General features: G+C 47.8%; 1 protein-coding gene across 3 annotated transcripts in view; it reads left to right on the plus strand.

Annotated features, from left to right (window-relative positions):
- Positions 1 to 23,190, plus strand: part of NARS2 (asparaginyl-tRNA synthetase 2, mitochondrial) — a 62,429-nt gene that overhangs the window by 27,387 nt on the left and 11,852 nt on the right. For 2 of the 3 annotated variants that reach the window (XM_061458081.1, XM_061458083.1), the window contains 5 exons: positions 8,706 to 8,838; positions 17,696 to 17,794; positions 18,213 to 18,250; positions 20,222 to 20,288; positions 22,966 to 23,103. In XM_061458081.1, coding sequence (XP_061314065.1) covers positions 8,706 to 8,838; positions 17,696 to 17,794; positions 18,213 to 18,250; positions 20,222 to 20,288; positions 22,966 to 23,103 — 475 coding nt within the window. The remainder of the gene's footprint in view (positions 1 to 8,705; positions 8,839 to 17,695; positions 17,795 to 18,212; positions 18,251 to 20,221; positions 20,289 to 22,965; positions 23,104 to 23,190) is intronic. The other variant, XM_061458082.1, reaches the window with a different exon arrangement.

The following is a 23,190-nucleotide window of genomic DNA, read 5'->3' on the forward strand; positions in this document are numbered from 1 at the left end:
TTGGACACAGGGGCTTGGAGCAAGCTGCTCTAGTGGAAGGTGTCCCTGCCCGTGGCAGGGGTTGGAGCTGGAGGAGCTTTGAGGTTCCTTCAAACCCAAACCACTCTGGGATTCTAATTTGAGGCCTTGGAGAGTTTAAGTAACGACACCCAAACTTTCTAAGTTGCCTGAACTGTGACTCTTTTTGTGCCACACTGCACGCTCTGGTGAAGTTTCTTGCTGTGATTCATATTTATAGAGCTCGTAGATGCAGTGCCCATCTGAAAAATAAATTCACTTTAAAAAATCCTATTTGTAGGTATTATAATGCAATTTCTGGAGGAAATGTTTTTTCTGCTCTGAGAGGACAAAGGTTTAAGCCAATTTCCCCCCCCCCCCATCCCATGTTGGTAATGTATTTTTATGCCTTAAAATAGAAGTCCCTGGGATGACTGAGATTTCAAAACCATCTTTGCTCCCTGTTTTATTTAAAGCTTTGAAGCATTTTGTATTACTCCTTTGTAGAAGTTCTCTACTAATCGGGCTGTGGGGAATGGTTATCTGAAAACATGCTTAAGTACTTCTGATGGCTTTCATCAGCCCAACTTGAGGTTTGTTAGTGCTTATTATATAATAATATGTTTATTATATAAAACATCAAAATTTGGTTGTTTTATTCACTTTAATTAGAAATAACAATACCAAAACTAGGACAAAAGAAGACTCCACTGAGAATAAAATACAGCAGTGTCACATAAAGGGGCAGAGGATGCAGGTTGATGAGATCTTTGAGCCTGGGACAGAAGACCCGGTACGGCTCTGAGTAACTATTTCCTTTGTCTCCGTTTTCGCCTCTTCTCCTACCATCACCTAAACCAGCACCTCAGTGTCTAGGTGTGCTGTGAGGTTTAATAAAGAAAATGCAGGTGCTTTGCCAGATAATTATGGTAGATGGGTCACATTGTTAATAACTCAAATGTTCCTGGATTATATTCAGGCAGAGGTGGATGACCTGGGCAGGATCCTTGTCCCATCTTCTCCTTTTCTTGCTGCTGAACCTGGAGCAGAGGATGTGGCAGGGTGAGAGCTGCTCCTGGAGCCTGGCAGGAGGGTGATGCTTTGCACAAGACCTTGCAGGCATGGTAAGACTTAGTGGAGGTTGCAGTAAGGCAAACTGCTGCATTGCTTCAGCCTGACTGGCTGGAGAGGAAGTTGGCGCTTCCCAATCCCTGTCTGGGAACTTACACAGCATCTTTTTTTCTTTAATTTATGTATTTATTTTTGGCTGCTTACAAAAGGAAGCACAGTCCCATCTCATTGCAGCGCGAGTTGAAACCTTAGCACACAGCACACCAGCTCTGCTGCCCAGGCCTGAGCCTCACTCCCTACTACAACAGTCCATGTCAAGATGCAGCCTTTCTCATCTCACATCTTCAGAGGGCAGAGAGAGGTGGCCTGTTCAGTGAGGAGTCTTTTAAACCCCTTTTTGCTGTATGAAATTGAATCCCCCAACTGCCTTTTCAGCCTCACTTGCAGCACTGTGTGCAGTTCTGGTGTCCTCAACATAAGGACATGGAGCTGTTGGAGCAAGTCCAGAGGAGGATGATCCGGGACTGGAGCACCTCCCATATGGAGACGGGCTGAGAAAGTTGGGGCTGTTCAGCTTGGAGAAGAGAAGCTTCGTGGAGACCTCAGAGCAGCTTCCAGTATGTGAAGGGGCTACAGGAAAGCTGGGGAGGGGAGGGACTCTTCATTAGGGACTGTAGTGATAGGACAAGGGGTGATGGGTTCAAACTTAAACAGGGGAAGTTCGGGTTAGATATAAGGCAGAAGCTCTTCCCTGTGAGGGTGCTGAGGCGCTGGCACAGGGTGCCCAGAGAAGCTGTGGCTGCCCCATCCCTTGCAGTGTTCAAGGCCAGGTTGGACACAGGGGCTTGGAAAAAGCTGCTCTAGTGGAAGGTGTCCCTGCCTGTGGCAGGGTTTGGAACTGGATGAGCTTTAAGGTCCCTTCCAACCCAAATCAGTCTGGGGTTTTTATTGTTCAAAATCCAAGCCACCTAACAATAGTAATGGGAGTATTATTTTTACACTGAGGTTAAAAAGCAGGTATCTCTGTCCAACTCTGAAGTTCTGTTTTAGCACAATCTATCCAACTCAATGATATGAAATTCTCTTTCTCTTCTCCAAACTACTGGGTACCCGTACCTCACTGGCAGCATTAGGAGCTCTGGGTTTCCAGCTCTTCCAAAAACTAGACCCTGGAGGTATCGGATCAGTATGTTTGAATTGTTGTCTGTATGCTTGTGGTTTTGTGAATGGGGCCAGAACATCTTTCAACATGCAAATTTCAGCATCCCTCAGCAATCCCAGTCGTACTGGGCTCAAGAACTGCTGCCAGCTTTTGTCTCTTGGCAGCACAGCAAAGTCATTTACTTATGTCGATGGAGCAGGTAGGTCCTCCATGCTCCAAATGAATATGGTCATGCTAGAACAGAGCAGAATTAAATCAGGTGGCTCACTTTATTAATTTCTTCCCCTCCTGAGGGAAAGGAAAATGTGGCTGACAAAGCTGAGCTCCTGGGCTTTAGGGTCACCTTGCTCTCCTTTCCTCCTCTGCTGACATCATATGTCATTTTGTCCTTGCATTAGAAACTACTGTTTCATAGAATCCCAGACTGGTTTGGGTTTGAAGGGACCTCAAAGCTCATCCAGTTCCAGCCCCCTGCCACAGGCAGGGACACCTTCCACTAGAGCAGCTTGCCCCATGCCCCTGTGTCCAACCTGGCCTTGAACACTGCCAGGGATGGGGCAGCCACAGCTTCTCTGGGCACCCTGTGCCAGCACCACAGCACCCTCACAGGGAAGAGCTCCTGCCTAAGAGCTCATCTCAGTCTCCCCTCTGGCAGGTTAAAGCCATTCCCCTTGGCCTGTCCGTACAGGCCCTTGTCCAAAGCCCCTCTCCAGCTTTCCTGGAACCCCTTTAGGCACTGGAGCTGCTCTAAAGTCCCCCCTTAAGGAGCTGTCTCTTCTTCCTCTACATTTGTGTGCATAATTGGGAGGCTGGTGAAGGATGATGTTGGGGGAGCACACTGTATGCAAGATTTGGCACCACTTTCAGCTGATCTTCACTGCAGACCTTGTCAGAGTAATCACTGCACTTGTGTTTATGTAGACACCTGTATTTTGGGGTGAGCAGGAGGGCACCGTACAAATGGATAGCATGTGCTGGTGTGGTTTAGTTCTTAACCCTGAGTCAGAGCAAGCAGCTTCTGCCTCCAGCTGTGTCACTACAATGTGGTGTGACCTTGGCATAGGCTGTGAGCTGACTGTGCAGGGATTGCATCTTCTTGATTAATAGCTTTGCTCTGAATTCTGTCCCCTTGGTTCGACAGCACAAATAAGTCTTTATTACCGCGGTAGCAGCATGGAGTCCTGGCTCGGAAAAGGAGCACAAATCCATTCCTGGCTTGGGAACTTTCAGTACAATTAATTATATTGGGATTGCAGTGTAAAAAGGCAGAGATGCTCGAGCCTACAACCATTGTGTGAGTTTAATTAACAGAGTGATTTTGAGCAGCTTTGGGCACAGCTCCTTTATACTTCTCCATTGGTTTCTATCACTGCCTCAGTAATGAATTGTCAACGAGTTCAAATGAAATGAGCTTCCGTTCTGCGTGGTGTAAAGCTCTCAAAGGGGGAGAGGAGCTGCTTCTGAAAAGGGGTTTAGTAGTGTGTGAAATAAGGGTGAGAAGGAGGGAGGTTTCTCCCTTCCTGAGTGTTCACAGGGTGGGGTTCACAAACTCAGCCAGTGCAAGAGTGAGCCTCCATCAAGCGATCATCCATGTGGAGGATGCTGTGCTCCAGCAATGCATCCAAGCACTGCTGTCTGCTTCCAGAGGGACTCCTGTGAGCCTGTACCTGGAAGGTGGCTAATCCCTTCACTGGGCTGGAGCAGGCAAGCTCAGCATTTTCACAGCATCATAGGATGGTTTGGATTGGAAAGGACCTTAAGATCATCCAGTTCCAACCCCCTGCCATGGGCAGGGACACCTCACACTAAACCATCTCACCCAAGGCTCTGTCCAGCCTGGCCTTGAACATTGCCAGGGATGGAGCATTCACAACCTCCCTGGGCACCCCATTCCAGTGCCTCACCACCCTCACAGGGAAGAACTTCTTCTTTACATCCAACCTGAACTTCCCCTGTGTAAGTTTAAACCCATTTTGCAGGAAGGAGCCCTGCCTTGCGCAGCATTTCAGCCTATCGGAAGGAGCGCTGTGGGTATTCTCTTGGCCTCCCTATTAAGATCTCAAATTTTCCCTGGGAACTGGGCAGAGCAAAACAGAGCCCCAGAAAAGGAGCAATTAATTAAGGAGCTCTGTGCCTTCTCCTGGTGTCGACCCTGGCAGTGCCTGTGAACAGCATAAATGCACTTGGCCTTGCTGTCCAGAGCTCTGATCTGGGGGAAGCTGAGCTGCAAAGGGTCTCCTTTCAAAGCCTCTCTTGTCTTCTTTGCTAGCATGTACAAGGACAGTGTTACAGACATTACTGCTCTGCTTGGAATGGCTAAGGAAGCTCGACAGATTATTGGGCTTGCTTTTCTCCTGCTTGTGTGTATGTGCTTTTGTTGGAGATGTATTTCAAAGACTCTTGAGTGCACACAGCCCCATCTGACCTAGGCACTTTGGGATCCTTAAGGCAGAGTTCTCAAGTCATTTGTGAATGCTGGAAGTCTTGCTGAGGTCTGGGAATGTAAAATGATTGATTATTTGCATCGGAGAGCATCAGAGTCACAGCCCTGAACTGAGACTCCATTGTGCTAGGTGCTGAATGCACACAGAACAGAGTCACTGCTTTTGCCCTCAGTACGTTGAAATCGGAGCCAGAGTCAGCTCCCATCCCTCTTCTCTGATGTGTTTATACATGCTCAGTGTGATACAGAAGCATATCAAATCACTGATATGTTTTTTTAATAGCAGATGAATTACAAATAAGGGTGGGATTTGTGTAGCATGCATTTGCTTGATGTCTGGAATGGCAGAGGACAGTAAACAGTGTGTGATGCCTGGATGAAACCTAACTGTTCATGCTTAGAGTTGATAACAGGGCCTGTGTGTATTTTTAGCTCTTTCTGTTAAGTGCAGGCCTCTGATCAGTGCTACACTGCCATGACCACATGACTTGCATTTACAGCCCTCCTTTGATCACTTTGCCAGCATGACATCTGGCTAGTTTCTCTTTGCCAGGGTCCCAGGATCATGGTGAGGTTCTCACAGTTATTTGTATCTATCTTTTTCCCTTTACGATTTCCCTGAGCAATGAATGGTTCTTCCTCTCCCTGTAGATGTGGGTTTGGGCTTTATTTGTTTGGGGTTTGTTTCCTTCTTTCCAGCCAAATCCAGCCCTACACTAATGATGCGAGGTTCTCTACAGGCTATCCCAGGGCCCTTACCTTGCTGTTGTTGAGCGCCTTGGGATAGTCCATGAAGTTGTGATGCTAATGGTTCAATTTTGTCCACGTAGGTAGTACTCCATGTACAAGTTAGAGAAGATTGGTCCTCACAGGATGCCTGTTGCTGAGAAAAGACTGAAATCAGTTCCTATGAGAGTTGTTCTCCACTTGTCCTCCCCAAAAGCTCCATCTTGGGCACAGAGAGGCTTTATTCTTGCAGCACAAAATCAATCTGTGACTGTGAAGCGTTCGACCATGGTTGACATCTTGGGAGCAATAAGGGCTTTATTTTTCATTACTTTTGGATATCTTGCAGTCATCAAGCCCCTTGGAAGATAACTAGTCATCGTGCTTGGGCTGTTAGTAGGAAAGAAGAACCAGGTCAAAGTGTGCACAGTAGCATTGCTGGAGACTCTCTCATCTGCCATAGTAACCTATCATCACTGAAATGTCAATTCCATGCCTGGACAGCCACTGAGAATCATAGAATCCCAGAATCCCAGACTGGTTTGGGTTGGAAGGGACCTTAAAGCTCAGCCCGTTCCAACCCCCTGCCACAGGCAGGGACCCCTTCCACTAGAGCAGCTTGCTCCAAGCCCCTGTGTCCAACCTGGTCTTGAACACTGCCAGGGATGGGGCAGCCACAGCTTCTCTGGGCACCCTGTGTCAGCGCCTCAGCACCCTCACAGGGAAGAGCTTCTTCCTTTTATCTAACCTGAACTTCCCCAGTTTTGGTTTTAACCAGTTACTCCTTGTCCTATCACTACAATGCCTGATGAAGAGTCCCTCCTCAGCATCCCTGTAGCCCCCTTCAGACACTGGAAGCTGCTCTGAGGTCTCCACGTAGCTTCTCTTCTCCAGGCTGAGCAGCCCCAGTTTTCCTAAGAACTGTGAGAAACGTGTGTCTCACTGAATCCTGTTGCTCTGTGGGACAGGATCTCCTGCAAGGCAGCTGGTAGCACGCTTTCAAGTGTTGCTTTAAGGACTTCCTATCAGCGAGACCTTAGAGCCCTGCACATCAAACCGAGCAGACCCAAGTGGGTACTTCAGCAATTGCAAGCTGTACAACATGCTCTTGTCTTGTGCCCAGTCCTGGCTCAGTCACAACTGTTAGTTATGTATTTAGGGGAAATTCTTTAACTGAAGAGCCCTAAACTGAAATGTTTCAGCAAAGCCTAAAACCTGGGCACAGGTAGCGGGAGAACCTGCATCTCCTGTTTCCCACTGCAGGCTGACCTCTGTGGCTTGGCAAGCAAAAGTGATATTGAACAATTTTGGCCAGTGACTCATTGGTTCATGTTTGTTGTTTGTATTGCCATAGCAGTTGAGGCTCTTAAGCTTTGCATCCAAGACCTTGTTGTGCCAGGTGCTGTAGGAACATGGAAAACTGAAAAACAAACCAGAAAGGCCCTGTGAGGAAGGACATGCACTTCTGTGTGACCCAAGGCAACAGATGGCTCCAGATGGGGGAGCGCAAGGAACTGATGAGATAATACTGACCTGTGCAGTGAGTAATACTCTTGGTACGTCACTTATCTAAACACTGCTGAGGTTTTGTAGACACTACAAAGGGCAGCTTGAAGGAGGATGATCAAGTGACAGCAGAAGTTTATAGCAACATCCCAGCAAGAGAGAAGGGCAGCAGAGGGGAAAGAGGCAACTGAAAATGATGCTCGAGGAAAGATACTTGCCTTAAATGTGGTTAGCATCGTAGGTGCTGTGGTCATGTATGAGTGCAGGTGTTGGAACAAAGCAGAGACAGAACATGTGTTTGTTGGAGCAGGGAAAGCAGAGCCCATGGGGAAGAGGCACGCTACGTATTCAGGCTTGACCTGGAACTTTCCTCTGGTGTGTTTACTACTAGAAACTCAAGGAAAAAGAAAGTTCTGTGTCTCTGGATCATAACCTTTAACCATCATGTGACAAGAGGGAACAGATGAGAGAAGCTGAATGTGTGTGTTCCTTTATTTGTGGTGTCGATGCCTCCATCAGGGGTGAAGGGAAAACGCTGCTTTCTGTAGTGGTGTTTATTTAAACTTCAGTTGTACAAAATCAGCCTGTGCAGAAACTCCAGTGAACATCCTCTTTCAGTTGAAAGCTTGCAGAGCAAGATGCAAGTCAAATGCCAACCCCAGCAATTAGCACGCAGCCTTTCATGAGCAGGCTCAATCTCTACTGATCAGGTTCTTTGGCTCCTACATGCTCTCTACAGCTATAATAATGTCAAGTTAAAGATGTACCCAGAGGCAGCAGCTGCCCAGTCCATGGGGTTTGTGAAGCAGCTCACTCCCTTGTCTTGGTTTGCTTCCCATGCAGCATGAGAGGAAACACAGCTGACTGTCTTTGGGAAGCTCTCACTGGCTTGAGGATGTCCAGGAGCCCAAGTGCTCAGAGCCCACAGTGTAAAAGGTATTGCTTGGCGTGTGGCTTCCCCACAGCAAAAATAAACCTTTGAAAGGCGTGTTGCTGTTGATAGGAAGGTTTCTTACTGAGGAAGTGGAGAGTCAAGAAAGCTTTTTGTATCCTGTGTAATACAGCATGATGTGGCTGCAGAACAAGAGAGAATGTGTTTAAATAGAGTCCCCAGAAGGCTGCTTGGAGAAATAGCTTCATAATAGGAAATGCATTGGTTGCTTCTGCATAACATAATATCCCAGATGTGATCTCTGCAGCAGGGGCCTCTTTTAGCTGAAGCATTTTGAGTTGTGTGGAAGGAGTCCAGGCTGGAAGGCTCTATCAGCAATAAGCTTTGGGCTTGCCACTAGAGGGGGACTGCAGGCCACACACCGTGCATGCATCCTTGGGCCTTCCCCAGCCACATCTCAGTGCTAACACCAGTAGCAGGACCCTCTCTGGTTTGCTGAGCTTTGGGATGTCACAGCACCCATAAAGGTCAGACCTTGCAGCCAAAACCGGACCTGGGCAAGGGGAGCCCGGTTGGTGCGATGTCTGGGTGCTTCTCCAGTGGTGTAGTTCTGCAGAACAGCAGTTTTTATTCTTGCACAGCTACAAAAAGCTCTTTGAGCATGAATGGTGTTAAGTGAAAGCTGAATAGGGTTTGTGCAACCTCCCTGAGTCGTGGAGACATGTGAATAACCCCTCTCCATCCCTGCATGAAGGAGCGTAACAGCAGCATACCCAGCAGTGCCATTAAACTGGTCAAAGATGAAACAGAAACATGAGTGCTCCTGTCTCCTGGGAGAAACCTGAGGGCTTTATAAACAGACTCACCTGTGTGCTGGGCCCGACCTGCCTGTTTCTTGTTGCTTGCAGGGCTTTTACCCGTGTCTTCACCTTTGGCCCGACGTTCCGAGCGGAGAACTCACAGAGTCGCCGGCATCTGGCAGAGTTCTATATGGTGGAAGCTGAGCTGTCCTTCACTGAGAGCCTTCAAGACATCATGCAGGTGAGCACTCCAAGTGTCTGTGCAGGACCAGTGCCAGAGCTGCTTCTTCCTCCCTGAGCTGTGTTTCCTGCCCTCAGTTGAGGTCGTAGCTCCTTTCGCCTTATGTAGAGGTTGCAAAGAGACTTCCCAGGGGATCAGGGTTTGCTCAGCAGAAGTGAAGCCACAGAGGGAATTTGGAAGGGGATAGGTGCAGACACAGACCTCATCTGAATGGGAGGCTGCATGGTTGCTGTGTTGCCAGGAAATGTGTAAATGTGCTAAGGAAAGTGGCACTCTCCGCTTCCAACTCTGCAGCATCTCTCCAGTGAGTGAGCAGTATCTATGCAGTGTGTCCCTGGGTGTGCTTGGAAGGAGCTCCTTGAAACCTGCATTGAAATCTGAAGCAGAAACAGCAGTTCCTGGCATACACTCTTCACTGTGGCTTTAGCAGAGGACTGAAAGAAATCCTTAGTCAGCCAGCTTTTGGTTTTTCAGGATTGACCTCTTGGTTGCAGTTAAACCTCACGATGGATGCTAAAGCATTGTACTAGTCTCGGCACAAGCCAGCTTGTTCCCAGTAGGACTTGTAAGTAAACGTCCACATGCTCTCATATATCAGATAAGCTCTATGGGAAGCTACTGGAGAAACAGCCTTAAAAAGAAAAAGACCTGAGGCACTGTAAAAAGTAACATCCATGTGTTGGTTTCTTCAGCCTGGATCACATACAGGCTGCTGAGTCAGTATGGCCTGAGCAGAGCTGACATCCTCCATCCCTTGTGTGTGCTGCTTCTGCATCTTGGGTGTCCGGATGGCAATGGGCTGTGTGGGCTGACCTGCTGGGAATCTCTGCTCCATCATTCATAGCATCCCATTCTTTGTTTTCTTTCACCTTTTCTCCAGGACAGCTTTGTGTATTTTTAGAGCATGGCATAAGTCTGCGTTTATGCTTCCTGAGCTCCCTCTTTCTCTAGGTAATAAGGAACTGATTGAAATCTTTACTGCCTTTATCTGGTATAATAAGCAGGATCTTCCCTTTGAGCCCTTGAGCACATCATTAAGATATAGAATCTTAGAGTCACAGACTTGTTGGTGTTGGAAGAGACCTTAAGGCTCATCCAGTTCCAACCCCTGCCACGGGCAGGGACACCTTCCAGTAGAGCAGCTTGCTCCAAGCCCCTGTGTCCAGCCTGGCCTTGAACACTGCCAGGGATGGGGCAGCCACAGCTTCTCTGGGCACCCTGTGCCAGCGCCTCAGCACCCTCACAGGGAAGAGCTTCTGCCTAAGAGCTCATCTCAGTCTCCCCTCTTTCAGTACTGTGTTTCTGTGTATCTGTACTTTTGTGCTGAGAACCCTCATTTCTTGGCTTTTTAAAGTACAGATAGCCAGTTCAGACAATTCACAGATTTGAGAACTGTTCTGGACTGTGTAGGGCTTTTATTGTAGGGAAAGGAGGAACTTCCCTCCTTGGCTTGGCTTTTGTTGTTGCTAAAGATCTTGTGAAGTCTCTGCTTGTGCTCCTCTCTTTCTCTTCTTCCCTCTGTCCCAAAGTGTTACCCTATAGCAGAAAGCCTCCCAGCAGCCATAATTTTGTATTCCTCATAACGAGCCTGCATTGCAACACGCTTACTTCTGTGCTGTTCTCATTTGCAGAAGTGGAGTTCCCATTTCACTTATTTTTAAACCATTGGGCAATCTCTCCTTCAAAACAAAACAAACCTGACAGCTGCTCTAAAGCCTTAAACTGAAGTTTCTCTTTCCCCTCATCACTGACCTAAATTCACTGTTTTCTCATGGATCTGCCCCTTGGGCACTTGGTTTGCCGTCATCTATATATTCTTTGTTCAGTGTAGAGCACCCTCAGGGGCTCTTGGCCAGGGTGAGCATCTGAACTTTGTCCTCCCATAAGAGCTGGATTGTTTAAAACTTGAGTTTTAAAACTGGTATTCAACATTTGCACTGAATACCTCTTAGCTGCAACAAGTCAGTGTGCTGGGAATGCTCATTGTGAGGTGTGTGCTTATACACCATGAAAGAAGTGCCTCGCTGCAAAGAGGTACGTGTTTACCATTCACTGGCTTGAGAGCTTTCTCTCAGCCGAAGCTCCAAAAGACCCATTTCCTTACAAAATAAAAGGAAAAGGAAGAGTTAATAACAAAGTTACATGTATTTGGGAGCAAAGGGCCTGGAATCTTGGAGCAACGGTCTTTTTTCCCTACCGTAATAGCCTGGAATAGTGCTCAGTTATTCCTAAATTAGTAGCACAATTCCTGTGAAGTCTCATGTGTCTTGATCATGCAATCTAAATGTGTGTTTTGTGCCAAAATGTGTTTTAGAGCTACAAAGGAGCTTAAACTCTCATGGTGCTGGTTTCACAATACTTTCTGTGGAAAGTCCCATGTGCTCAGTGTAGTACTCAACCCTGCATGGCTGGGTGACAGTGTTACTACTTTAGTGCACAGGGTTTATGTGAGTGTATCTCAGAAGAGGCCTCTGTGGTCTCTTCCAGAATAGTCGAGTCAGGTTCCCCTAAGGCACTTAATGCCATCCAGAGGGACCTCGACACACTTGTGAGGTGGGCTGATGCCAACCTCATGAAGTTTAACCGTGCCAAGTGCAAGGTCCTGCACCTCGGTTGGAGCACTCCCAGGCACAGCTACAGGTTGGGCAGAGAAGAGATTCAGAGCAGCCCAAGGAGAAGGACTTGGGAGTGTTGGTTGATGAGAAAATGAACATGAGCCGGCTTCAGTGTGTGCTTGCAGCCCAGAAAGCAACCGTATCCTGGGCTGCATCAAAAGGAGCGTGACCAGCAGGTCAAAGGAGGTGATCCTGCCCCTCTGCTCTGCTCTCCTCTTGTGAGACCTCACCTGCAGCACTGTGTGCAGTTCTGGTGTCCTCAACATAAAAAGGACATGGAACTGTTGGAACAAGTCCAGAGGAGGCCACGAGGATGCTCAGGGGCTGAAGCACCTCCTGTATGAAGACAGGCTAAGAAAGTTGGGGCTGTTCAGCCTGGAGAAGAGAAGCTGCGTGGAGACCTCAGAGCAGCCTTGCAGTATCTGAAGGGGGCCTCTAGGGATGCTGGGGAGGGACTCTTCATTAGGGACTGTAGTGATAGGACAAGGGGTAACAGGTTCAAATTTAAACGGGGGAAGTTTAGATTGGATATAAGAAGGAAATTCTTTCCTGTTAGGGTGGTGAGGCACTGGAATGGGTTGCCCAGGGAGGTTGTGAATGCTCCATCCCTGGTGGTGTTAAAAGCCAGGTTGGACGAAGCCTTGGATGCCATGGTTTAGTGTGAGGTGTCCCTGCCCATGGCAGGGGAGTTGGAACTGGATGATCTTAAGGTCCTTTCCAACCCAAACTATTCTATGATTCTCTTTCAAACTGGATGAGAAAGAGAAGGGAGTTTTACAAAGATCAAGTTAAGACAATATCATAGAATCATAGAACAGTTTGGATTGGAAGGGACCTTAAAGCTCATCCAGCTCCAACCCCTGCCACAAGCAGGGACACCTTCCACTAGAGCAGCTTGCTCCAAGCCCCTGTGTCCAACCTGGCCTTGAACACTGCCAGGGATGGGGCAGCCACAGCTTCTCTGGGCACCCTGTGCCAGCGCCTCAGCACCCTCACAGGGAAGAGCTTCTGCCTAAGAGCTCAGCTCAGTCTCCCCTCGGGCAGGTTAAAGCCATTCCCCTTGGGCTGGCCCTACAGGCCCTTGTAAAATGGACTCTTCTCATGAAAAGGAGAGTCTTGTCTGTCAGACCACTCCTTCACAGGCCATTGAAGCTGAACAATAAATGCTGATGGAGGTTAGGGAACAGAGAGTCTCAGCTGTGGCTGCTGGATGCCACTTCATAGAAGGAACCTGTAGCCCTGCAGATACCCAGATGTCCCTATAGAGCCCTGTGCAAGGCACTCGCAGCATATCCTTTCCACGTGCTTACCACTGTTTGTTCCCTGGAGTCTCCAGTCAGATTTGCCCAGCTGCCTTTGCCTTGGCACTGAAGACAGAAAATACTCGGAGCACAAACTGCTTTGGGAATCAACCCACACCCGTGTTTCAGATCTGAGGTGGCCTGAAACAGACACCCAGGTTCAGCACTACTGCCGACTTCATTTCATGCCTCGAATCCCTTCTGTAAATGGAGGTAATAATGCTCCATGTCACTGGGCTGTAATGACAGCAGACTAATTTTGATGAAGTGCATAACCAGTGGAAGACAGTACTTCTGCCTTCAGGACAGAGCTCAAATACTGTGTGTTAAATTGTGTTCTTCATCTTAAAGAGATGTGTTGTCCATCTCTTAAAGAGACAGTGCTGCTAGGATGTGACCTTGTCAAGGAAGACTAACGCTATCCATAAACTCCCAAAAATGCCCTCAGGAAAACTTCCTTCTGGCATTTCCTAATTTTACAGCCTAAATAATGTGGATTTTACCATGGGTTTGTATGTGTGTTTGAATTCAGTAATGTCTGCAGGTTTGGCCTCTTTGAGAGCCCCTAAGTGTCATGAGTGAAGTGGGATCCTTTAAATGCAATGCCACTGCCAAGACAGCAGAATGAAGACCAGAAGATGACAACCTACAAATACAGCTACAAGACACAGCACTGAAGAGAGGAGGAGAGGGAGGCAGCAGGCGTCTCAGAGGACAGATGAGTGTGGAGACCTTGGACTTTCAGTTCAAGACTGGAGGAGCAATGGCTCCAATGAATCCAGAGATTTCCATACAAACTGGACCCATTCTACAAAGATGCTGCGAGGGCTGGAGCAGCTCTGCTCTGGAGCCAGGCTGAGAGAGCTGGGCTGGGTCAGCCTGGAGAAGAGAAGGCTCCTGAAGAGGAGACCTGAGAGCAGCTCCAGTGCCTGAAGGGGCTGCAGGAAAGCTGGAGAGGGGTTTTGGACAAGGGCCTGTAGGGACAGGCCAAGGGGAATGGCTTTAACCTGCCCAAGAGGAGACTGAGCTGAGCTCTTAGGCAGAAGCTCTTCCCTGTGAGGGTGCTGAGGTGCTGGCCCAGGGTGCCCAGAGAAGCTGTGGCTGCCCCATCCCTGGCAGTGTTCAAGGCCAGGTTGGACACAGGGGCTTGGAGCAAGCTGCTCTAGTGGAAGGTGTCCTTGCCTGTGGCAGGGGTTGGAACTGGATGAGCTTTAAGGTCCCTTCCAACCCAAACCATTCTGTGGTTCTATAACAACAGCATCTCTCCTGAGTGGGTCCTGAGGTGTTATATAGCTGAGAGAGGAGACTTCATGACCAAGATGAGATGCAAATCTCCCCTCTGTGTATGTGTGTGTATATGTGCACACACGTACGGTGTGTGTGAGCAAGCATGAAGGCAAGAAATAGTGGTCCACTTGGTGAATGTTTCATATGTAAATACCCTGTGATCTACACTGCATCCATATGCATGGCCCAGGTAAATGCAGCAACACAAATTCTACTGGCTGCTCTTGAGAGTTTCCTGAAAGTGTCTTGTGCAATAAAGATGGTGATTTGAGCCCTTCTTGTAGTGCACAGCACCTTCAATTGCGGCTGCTGACGTTTAGTGCTGGTTTTTGGACGACTTCCTCTGTTTCAGCTCTGGTTATAATTATATTTGGGAAGAGGATAAGTTGCAATATCAGAAGATCCAAGTTAACATTAAACAATACAGCTGGGAGCTGCTCCTCATCAAAACTGAATGGTTAACCATTAAGTTCCACAGCAACGTCAGGGAAAGCCAGGATTGATACTGCTGAGCTGCTTTGAAAGGTGAAGAGAGATAGGCTGGGAGGGAGAAGGGGGAACATCTCTGTCCTCCTTCCCTGCCCTCCTACCAGCGCAACTTCTACATTCCCATTATGAAGCACCCATGTTAATGGGCTTCTGGGCATCAGTAGTCCCAGCTCTGGGATGAGCTACTTGCTGTGATTCTAATGGCTTTTTCCCCAAGTCATTTACCAAGCATAGAATCTCAGACTGGTTTGTCTTTAAGGGACCTTAAAGCTCATCCAGTTCCAACCCCTGCCATGGGCAGGGACACCTTCCACTAGAGCAGCTTGCTCCAAGCCCCTGTGTCCAACCTGGCCTTGAACACTGCCAGGGATGGGGCAGCCACAGCTTCTCTGGGCACCTTGTGCCAGCACCTCAGCACCTTCACAGGAAGAGCTTCTGCCTTACATCCAACCTAAATCTCCCCTGTTTAAGTTTGAACCCATTACCGCTTGTCCTGTCACTATAGTCCCATGTTTCTTTCAGGATATATTCAAACCAATTACTTTGCCTTTATCTCCAGCTCATGTCTTCCCTCAAACCAGCGGGGCAGTGCTTATGTTTCCCCACTCATTTTCATATATAGCCTGTTCTCCAGTCCTTCATTATGCTCAAAGCCAGAACTTCTCAGTTCAACAGCTTTCGCCCCCCTCTCTTTCTTTTCCCCCTCCCCTGTTCATGCCTAATGCACATTTGGCATGAATAAGAGCTAAGAGCAGCAAGGAGACCAACGCATGACCCACACGTCTGTCTCTTTTGCCAGGATAAAAACCTCCATTTCAAACCTGGAAATGTTCCTCAGATTGTTTTTCCCATCCCACCCACCTCTTTTTTCCACAGGAGGAAGCTGCTCATGTGGAATGCTGTGGGAACCTAACTGTTACTTTATCGCACAGCGAGGAAAAGAAGTGCTAATTAAACAACATGCTCTTCTGAAACCAGATGATACTTTCATTTGCTAGAAAGAGGAAGCTTCATGTAAAATCCCTTTGTCTCTGCCTGGTGAAACCAGATGAAATGCCAAGAAGTTTTCTAATTTCATTTGCATAAGCCTTTTCCTTGCTACTTTGAAGAAAGTTCAAAGCTGCCTGGTTGGTTATTTGCTACTCAGCAGCAGGAATGCTGGCTTTTCATTTCCTCTGTGTTTTGAGTACCAGGAGGGGGAAAACTCTTCATCTGCATATGGTAATGCTGTTCCTTTATTCAGATCTTGAGGGCCCACGTTGATCCAGGAGTCTAGATGCTGAGTTTGGCTCCAGAGGAGTCAGAATGGGTTTACCAGCTCCTCTGGGCTGATGGGATGCAGAGGTTGTTCAGGTGATGAAGGATGTTCTTCTAAGCGTGAGAGTTTGAATAACATGCCTGAAATCTCATCTTGGCTATGTCAGTAGCCCAGCTTCTTCTTTTCTGTGCCTTTTGTTCCTCTTACCCTCTAAGATCTGGTGCCTTACAAGGCAGAGACCTGCTCAGCTCTGCTGACTGAACATCAGGTTTCTCTTGTCACAGTTAGTCTCCCCTGGGCTTTGCTGTGTCTACGGACTGCTACTCACTTAGATATCATCAGTGGATACTTCACTTCTCTCCACTCTACAACTAAAGATGCTCACAATAAAAGCCAGGAATGTACCAAGACTTTCAGAGGTGGGAAGAACCCGGTCCTATCCCAGGTGGAGATGTGCAGCCCAGTTGCATGGCTCTGTTTCTTAAGGCGATAAGAATAGGGATGGTGATTTTGAAGAAGAGTTGGGATCATCAGTACTACACAGGTACCAGCTGACTCTTCGTGCAGGTGTAGGGCTGTGAGGAGCCATGGGAACTCTTAACCTGCACAACAGCAAGTGTCATGGATGGTCGGCTTTGCTTATCCAAAAGAGAAGATCACTCTCAGAGTTGATCAAAATGCCACAGCATCCCACATGGGGGCTTTTCTTGGTCAGAACCAAAATGGCATTTTGATTTTTCCATGGGTGAAGCCCGTTTTACTGGACAAGTGTATTCAAATTGGATGATAATGGCATTTAGTTAAGTCACATGGGTTTAGGGAAATGAAACCACATCTATTTTAGCTTCTCAAACCTCCCTGCATTGCTGTCCTCTGCTTTAGCTCTCTCCTCATCACATGTTCTCTTTGCTTTGCTCTTACTGAGCAGTGTCTCTAGCTGTGATCTGTTTGATGGGTTGGCTCTACACAGTGCACGTTTCACAGAATCACAGATTGGTTTTGGCTGGAAGGAACCTTAATGTCATGTAGTTCCAACCCCCCTGCATGGGCAGGGGTGCCTCACACTAGACCACGTCACCCAAGGCTCTGCCCGACCTGGCCTTGAACACCACCAGGGATGGAGCATTTACCACTTCTTTGGCACCCTGTGCCAGCCCCTCAGCACCCTCCCAGTAAAGAACTTCTTCCTTATCTCCAACCTGAACTTCCCCTGTTCCAGTTTGAACCCATTACCCCTTGTCCTATCACTACAGTCCCTAATGAAGAGTCCTTCCCCAGCACCCTTATAGCCCCCTTCAGACACTGGAAGCTGCTCTGAGGTCTCCACGCAGCTTCTCTTCTCCAGGCTGAACAGCCCCAACTTTCTCAGCCTGTCTCCATACAGGAGGTGCTCCAGCCCCTGATCATCCTCGTGGCCTGCTCTGGTCTTGCTCCAACAGCTCCATGTCCTTCTTATGTTAAGGACACCGGAGCCACACACAGTGCTCCAAGTATGCCTTTCCTTCAGTTCTGCCTCTTCTAACAACAAAGCACAAACGCAGAACTGCTCATTACAGAACAGGCACCTCACTAATAATTAATCTGAGACTGGTCACCACAAATGGTTGCGAAGTGGGTGTTTGTGGCTGCCCAGGGCTGCTGCTTGAATACTTTAGCTGTGCCTTTTTCACTGGAGATATCATACTGAAGGTACTGAGGCCATCAGCAGGCACTGAAGCCCTAAACAGACAGCAGAAATACGGGTTCCAGTCCTCTTCAGCTACTGAGCAATCCTGTTGTGCAGTCTGACCATGCAGAAGGACAGAAGCTCCTTCCCTACCCTTTGGCTGATGTGCACTGTGTTTTATTTATAGCCTGGGTCATTTAAGCGGTGTTAATTTTTCATGCCCTCCTGTTTTCTCTATTAGGTTATGGAAGATCTTTTCAAGACTGTAACAAGCACTGTGCTCTCCAAATGCCCTCATGATGTTGAGCTCTTTCATAAACACATAGCTCCTGGCCAGAAGGTAATAAATGTGACAGGAAAGAGCTGCAATTTATGCGTTTGGGGGGCTTTTTACTATAGGGGGCTTAATTTTGTTGTTTTATTCCTGTGTTGTCCCATGTTAACAAACTATGAGGAGCTAAAGGTCAGTCTTGAGGCTGAGTGAGTGTTCAGGACAACAGAGGGAGGACACAGAACTTTCTATAGCTGGTAGCTCATGTGGCAGAACTGTCGCTGTCACATCATCCAACCTCTGAATCATCAGCTGCTGTAATGTGGTACCCTTTAAGCACTAAATAGCTGGGATTTTGACCCGTATTTAGATGTCAATGCAGACTTGCACATTAGAACTTAGAAGGAGGTGCTTTTCTGAGTTTCCTCTGGTTCCTTGAACCCTTAAGAGTAGCTTTACATTTTCATTTTCTCTTGTTTTGACCAAGGGCAGGTTGGAACAAATGCTGAAGAAGAGATTTGTAATGTAAGTACTTGTGTTTCAAAGTGATCTGGAAGAGGGCTTTTGGGGGAAGAGTTCCTATTTTGTGCATGTCCTTTTCCTTTCCCAGCTCAATGACTTCTGGGTTAGTGTGACGTCTCCAAAAGAGCATGAATTGCTGTTCTCTTTGTACTGTACTGCATGAGACTGGCATCTGAATCTGCTGGCCTTTGGCTTCCCTGGGCAAGATCCTTGTTCTATATGGATATCTTCCTTCCAGCATGTACCTGCACAGTGCTTTCCTCACTGCCCTGCTTGGGTTTGGCTTTGGTGCTCTGCCTTTCTTCAAGCTACCACTCCAGTGGCTCCCTTTTTATGAAGCTATTGTTTGCTGTTGTAACATCCCAGTTAGTTTTCTATTTCCAGTTGCTTGTGCAGCTCCTTTTCCCAGTTCCCTGTGTGCTAAAGAACTGAAGGGTTTTGATTTCTCTCCTTGGCCCTCAAGAATACGTCTCCTTCCCTACACTTTCTTGCCTGTCTCTTCAAATAATGATGCTCTCCATGGCCCAGAGCACTGTAGGGCTGCTCAGCCCAGCACTGGTTTTCCTGTTAAGCTACAGCCACCCTTGGGCAATACAGTGATGATAGATCCTCCCTGTGCCTCGTGCCTGCATTAAGCACTGTGGGAGACCTCAGTGAAGTCAGTCTCTCCCCATCTCAGTCCTTCTCTCTTTGAACCTAAGCTGTATTCCCAAGAGGACAGAGTTGCACTCAGCTTCTCCCATGGTCCAAGGGAAAAAAGAGTGACTCAGCCCATCTCTTTCTCCCTCTCTGTTTCCCTCTTCATCATCTGCTGGCAGGGGCATTCCTGGCTTATACACATCAGTTACATGCATTGAACCTCTGCCAGTGCTATACCTCACCTGGACCATGGCCTCACATAACCCAAACACATGGAGGAATAGATTTCTTCTTCAGGTATTTCCACCAGAAGCCTTCCCTGTATTAGTGAAACCTCGTAGCCGGGTGTAAGGAGCTTGTGCCCCTTAGGGAATTTGGTTTATAATGGGATTTAGCCAGTGATACAGAGAGATCAAATCATAGGGATCAGGTTATTCTTTCTTCACTCTGCCCACAACATTTGCTTGGTACATGGAAAACGTGTCAGCAAAAGTGTCTTCCACTGAGTCTTGATTTCCAGTTGTCAAACCTGCAGCATCTTCCACTGCACTTTCTCTGTTTGCTCTGCCATGATGCTGTTATTCTGTTCTGGTGGGAGCTGGTGGAGAATCCACTCTCAGATGAGTCAGAGGAGAAGAGAAACATTGCTGCAAATCATGGAATCATAGAATAGTTTGGGTTGGAAGGGACCTTTAAAGCCCATCCAGTTCCAATCCCCTGCAATGAACAGGGACATCTTCAACTAGATCAGGTTGCTCACATCCAGCTTGGCCTTAAGCGTCTCCAAGGGTGGCACATCCACCACCCCTCTGGGCAACCTGTGCCAGTGTTTTACCACCCTCATTGTAAAGCACTTTTTCCTCCCTTCCAGCCTGAGATAAATGTCAAGGTCTTCGCAAAGTAAAGTGAAAATGTTTGAGCTCCAAGCCCTTTGCACTCTGGGCTGTTATTTTTGCCTAACACCATCCTGAACAGGAGAGCGGTGTTGTTGGAGCCATACCAATGAGGAAATGTTTTCCACCAGTTTCTAAGAAGCAATTCTCTGCAGAGCTCACTTCTGACTCAAATGCAACATCGCAATAAAGCAAAAGTATCTGGAGAGCTTGGCACTTCCTGCCCTGCATGTAGCACAGGAAAACAGCCTTCTTTGCCATATAAAATGGGGTTTGGTTTCTATCCAGGGAAGCGTTGCTGGGAAGTCTGACATCACAGCACAAGTTGGCATGGTGGGGGGGGAGGAAATGCCTCCTTCATTTTCCAGCGCGGCTCTTAGCCAGAAAACTTTGTTATTCCTCTCATAGTTATCTTAAAGACTTTTTTTTTCCTCCTCTGCAGCATTTCCTACAGCAAAGCAGTGGAAATTCTGAAGCAGGCTTCTCAAGCGTTCACTTTCAAGCCAGAGGTAGGTGGTTCCCTGGTGGTTTGTCCCTGTGCCTGCTCACAACCAGCCTGAACTTCATAGCTCTGCTTTTATTCTAATACCACAAGAGTTAACTTCATACAGTAACATACCTCCCTCCAAGGGGTGTTTGAACACTTGCAACCCAGGTATCACTTTTGCCCTTTAGGGTTGCAATGGGAACAATGTAAGGAGTCAGATCTGTAGCAGGAGAACATGGAGCATGCAGGGAAGGAAGTGTTGAGTTTGCTGTTCAAGGACCAAGACTTTAGCAGAGGTGCTTCATGTTCTTGCATGTGAGTAGCGCTGAGTGTGTTGTGGATTCAGCAGCAATCATCTAAGGAGAGATGCTGCAATAGTCATCAAGTAAAGGAATAATATTAGGAGAGCACCACAAGTTTGACAAGGACTAACAAACCAAACCCATGTCAAAATAGCATGTAATCGAGATGTAAGTAAAGGGAATCCATTGACTTTCCAACACATGGATGTTGACTGGGAAAAAAAATCATATGCTACTGTTTTTAATACTCTTAGGTTATGGTATTATGCCTCATCCCTGGCAGTGTTCAAGGCCAGGTTGGACAGGACTTGGAGCAGGCTGCTCTAGTGGAAGGTGTCCCTGCCTGTGGCAGGGGGTTGGAACTGGAGGAGCTTTAAGGTCCCTTCCAACACAAACCAGTCTGTTATTCTGTGGTTTTCTAAAACTCGTGTTTTACCCGATTTCACACACACAGAGCAGTAGGGAGAGCATGCATCTCATGTATGCTGATTTATCTTCATCTCAGTCTGATGCTTTGAGGAAGATAACGCTCTGGGCTGAAGCCACCTTCGTAGTCCGTGGGTAACTGTCTCGTCTCTGTGTACGAGTGGGTGTAGAACCTCAAATCAGAATCATCGAATCATTAGGGTTGGAAAGGACCTTAAGATCATCTAGTTTCAACCCCCCAGCCATGGGCAGGGACACCTTATGCTAAATCATATCACCCAAGGCTCTGTCCAACCTGGCCTTGAACACTGCCAGGGATGGAGCATTCACAACGTCCCTGGGCAACCCATTCCAGTGCCTCACCACCCTAACAGGAAAGGATTTCCTTCTTATATCCAATCTAAACTTCCCCTGTTTAAGTTTGAACCCGTTACCCCTTGTCCTGTCACTACAGTCCCTAATGAAGAGTCCCTCCCCAGCATCCCTATAGGCCCCTTCAGGTACTGGAAGCTGCTCTGAGGTCTCCACGCAGCTTCTCTTCTCCAGGCTGAACAGCTCCAACTTCCTCAGCCTGTCTTCATACAGGAGCTGCTCCAGTCCCTGATCATCCTCGTGGCCTCATCTGGACTTATTCCAACAGTTCCATGTCCTTTTTATGTTGAGGACACCAGAACTGCACACAATACTCCAGGTGAGGTCTCAGGAGAGCAGAGTAGAGGGGCAGGATCACCTCTTTCAACCTGCTGGTCACGCTCCTTTTGATGTAGCCCAGGATACGGTTGCTTTCTGGGCTGCAAGCGTACACTGAAGCCGGCTCATGTTCATTTTCTCATCAACCAACACCCCCAAGTCCTTCTCCTCAGGGCTGCTCTGAATCTCTTCTCTGCCCAACCTGTAGCTGTGCCTGGGATCGCTCCGAGCCAGGTGCAGGACCTTGCACTTGGCATGGTTAAACCTCATGATGTTGGCATCAGCTCACCTCACAAGCGTGTCAAGGTCCCTCTGGATGGCATTCCTTCCCTCCAGCGTATCAACCGAACCACACAGCTCGGTGTCATCGGCAAACTTGCTGAGGGCACACTCAATCCCACTGTCCACGTCAGTGACGAAGATGTTGAACAAGACCGGTCCCAACGCCGATCCCTGAGGGACACCACTTGTTACTGGTCCCCAGCTGGACATTGAGCCATTGACCACAACTCTGTGTGCAGCCATCCAGCCAGTTCTTTATCCACCGAGTGGTCCATCCATCAAATTGATGTTGTTAAATCCTCTGTCTGTACTGCCTTGGTCTGAGACAGCAAACATAGTTCAGATAAGGAGTCTGCAGAATGTCTGTTCCCCTCTTCCCTCTCCACTCCCCTGGTATTCTGTGCACATCCTATAATGGTCTCTAGTCAAAAGCCACAGAATTTATAACATCACTGGAAGTAAGGAGATGCGAAGGGCATTGCAAATGTCCATGGTTTCTAATAGCAGAGAATTGGTTAATGGGATGCTGGGTTTTCTTAAGTGAGAATTAATGTAGCATGTAACAGGACCCAGCGGGGAAGAGAGCGGTCAGCCTAGCAAAGCTGCTTCCTATATACCAACGGTAATACTAAAATAAGGCTGTGTTGCTGGCTTGAGCAAGCTGACTTTGGATAGGTGCCTATTTCCCTTGAGGTGTGTGGAGTGTGGTTTTGGGGTTTATTTTCTGTTTGGTTGGGGTTTGATATTAAATGCTTGGGCTTGATGCAGGGATGATCTGTCCCTGTTCTGTGAAAGTCAGACCATGATCTTTTCATTGCTTTACTCTGCCTTAAAACTCATAAAATGCTGCTTAACAGATGGCCTGTGTGAGAAGTTGCTGTGCTTTGTTTCATGTTATTCAGAGCTGCACATCTCTCCTACACAGGAATTTTGCTGGGTCTCTTGCCACAGGCAAGATGCACCAGAGCAGGATCCCAATCCCTTTTGCTGTCTTTACAGTGGGGCTGTGACCTCCAGACGGAGCATGAAAAGTACCTGGTGAAGCACTGTGGTGAGGTTCCAGTGTTTGTGATTAACTACCCATATGACCTCAAACCTTTCTACACGCGGGACAATGAAGATGGACCTCAGCACACAGTGAGTCTGTGGGTCACACTTCCAACGCTTCTTTGGCTAGGCATGTGTCTTAGCCTATAGATAGGTAGATACATGCATGCATGCAAG

Source organism: Pezoporus flaviventris, unplaced genomic scaffold, assembly GCF_033815535.1.
Source record: "Pezoporus flaviventris isolate CSIRO_AGI_PZ_B2104156 unplaced genomic scaffold, CSIRO_AGI_Pfla_v1 ptg000025l, whole genome shotgun sequence".
Taxonomy (NCBI): Eukaryota; Metazoa; Chordata; class Aves; order Psittaciformes; family Psittacidae; genus Pezoporus; species Pezoporus flaviventris.